The sequence below is a fragment of the Nicotiana attenuata genome, chromosome 8, assembly GCF_001879085.1.
Source record: "Nicotiana attenuata strain UT chromosome 8, NIATTr2, whole genome shotgun sequence".
Taxonomy (NCBI): Eukaryota; Viridiplantae; Streptophyta; class Magnoliopsida; order Solanales; family Solanaceae; genus Nicotiana; species Nicotiana attenuata.
In genome coordinates, this window is record NC_031996.1 from 40,483,652 (window position 1) to 40,485,960 (window position 2,309).

Below are 2,309 nucleotides of genomic sequence, written 5' to 3' on the forward strand. Positions count from 1 at the left end.
AACCATTTAGCAGAAAAATATTATGGAAACAGCATAGTTATGATGACGATTGGGAAGAAGACACTAATGAGGAAGTGGAGTTACTTCTATAATTTGAACCTTGTAAGAAGGCTCATCATGGTCACAGGGATGGTTCAGTTAATAAAAGAAATGAGCTCAAGAATGTGCCAATTTCTGCGCGGCCAAAAATGCAAGAAGCTTTTCAGCGGAGCGTCACTCTACAGCTGCTTGGAAAAGACATTTTATATGTTACAGTACGCTTGGCAGAGTAACCACAATGGAGCATGATGGATACTCTTGCAATAGAAATTGACTTTCATGACACAAGCAGTGGTCCTCGAGTCCCTGCAATCATTGATTATTTTGGTTTCACAATGGCTTCTTTAAACGAAAATGAAAGTGTATTTGCAAATCCATGTAATGGTGAGAAGAACATGAGTAAACTCATTTATTGTTCCTTCAGTAGTTGGGCTAATAACAGAGAATGGTCAATCCGCTTTGAAGAGGAATAAGTAAGAGCAGATGCAATAGAAATTGGTTGGGTAGCTACCATAACAAGTTGTAATTTTCATAGCATCTTTGCTGAGGGTTGTCTGCAACAGTTTGGAGATACATCTACTCTTCCTGATTTACTAGTTTTCCTCTCCTCACATGGCGACATGGTTTTGGAGCCTGAAGTAGTGTTGGATCAGAGGACAATACTCATAGACAATCAACAAATCACTCAAGTTATGATCAAATGGTTCAATTGTCTACTTGGAGATAGCACTTGGGTGAAGTTAACTCTTTTTAGCAGCAATTTCTTGATTTGTCCTTGAGGACAAGGATTTTTCACAGAGGGGGTATTTGTTATGTGCCAGTTAATTGGAGGGGTATACTTGTCTTTGCATGTAAATAAGGAGGTCATATTAGTCATTGGCTGATAAGAATTAGTTAAGCAATTAGTTAATGTGAGCTGACTGATTAGTTGAGCTGTTAGCTGGGCAGTCAGGAAGGAGTTAGAGGATTAAGAGATATAAAAAGGGGAGATCATTGTAATTGGGGATTCATTGTGATATGATATTGAAATGGATTTCCTCCCCCTCCATCTCTATTACGTTCTTGTTATGGACTTGATCGGCGACGCCGGCCAGTCCACTGGAAATCTGTCCAGGGACCATTCCTGCTCTTGGCCCCTTAAGATTCTATCTTTTTTGTTTGAGTTGTAACATATTTCCTAGGTGCATTGCCCTTGCCCCAGCCCCCTCTATTTCTAGAGAATGAACCTTAAAAGAAATTTCTTCCTAGTGCAGTCATTACACCACATTCAACGACAAACAAGTAGCAAACACATGTAGCTTGGGGTTATTCCACAATTCGTTTTGCTCTAAGCAAGTACTTTTGCTCTAATGCAACAGGCATATTTATAGAGGACACCCAACCAGTTCGGGATTGAGGCATAATTGTTTAATTGAAATTTAACTTATCCGAAGACAACCATCATACTTGAATCTTCCCAAATACACACACAAGCTAAGCTGCTACTTATATATATACACACAAGCAAATCACGTAAGACGGTCCAATTATAACTTACTGTATTAAACACAAAATATAAAGCAAAAAATTACGCATCCACAGGTGAAAATGAAAAAAGAATAACATAATCAACCATTATCATTAAAACTGAACATAAAACAGTAAGCTCGAATTTCAGGTCAAAGTTGAAAGTCAATAACATTTATTTTCCAACTCTCTAAAAACCACAAACTATCAACAAGGATAAACTATCCCCAATTTATCGAAAACCCCTAATTTGACAATCCAAAAAAGGAGCGAAATTCAAAAACCATACCCAAAAATGATCCACAGATTCATTCATCAACGGATTGGATTTGAGCAGAAGAAGATTCAAGTTCGAGGCGTTTTAGGGCTTCTTGATGGGCCCAAGTTTCAAGTGTGAGATCGGGCTTAGCGTTGAGGCCCACACCGAGGATAACGATAGTGAAAAAGCTGGTGATGTAGCAAGGGAGTTCCCAATCCTCCCATTTCCGGGATTGTCCAGGTGGTGGTGGGACCCGATTGAATAGGTATCCGTTGGGCCGATCTTGGTGACCCGCAGTAGTAAACGGGTTCGGGCCGTGGCCTCCTCTTGTTCGGAGGCCCGAACTAAGACGAGCTCGTAGCATGCCGGCGGCGGTCGCGAAGGGTTTCGCGGACGGCATCGTTGGCCAGGTGAAAGGAAGTGTGTGAGAGACCGGAGTGATTCGCTCCTGTGTGTATTTGTGTGATTGGATCCTATGTGCTGTTCACTATAAACCCAAACGTTG

The 2,309-nt window shown here is 40.9% G+C and overlaps 1 protein-coding gene across 1 annotated transcript; it reads right to left on the reverse strand.

Annotated features, from left to right (window-relative positions):
- On the reverse strand, window positions 1,628–2,309 carry LOC109231312. Its single transcript, XM_019396941.1, has one exon. The coding sequence runs from the start codon at window positions 2,202–2,204 to the stop codon at window positions 1,854–1,856; it is 351 nt and encodes a 116-aa protein (XP_019252486.1). The 5' UTR covers window positions 2,205–2,309; the 3' UTR covers window positions 1,628–1,853.

Excerpts from the sequence above, each read along its gene's own strand:
- LOC109231312 (XM_019396941.1), bottom strand. The coding sequence starts at position 2,204 with ATGCCGTCCGCGAAACCCTTCGCGACCGCCGCCGGCATGCTACGAGCT.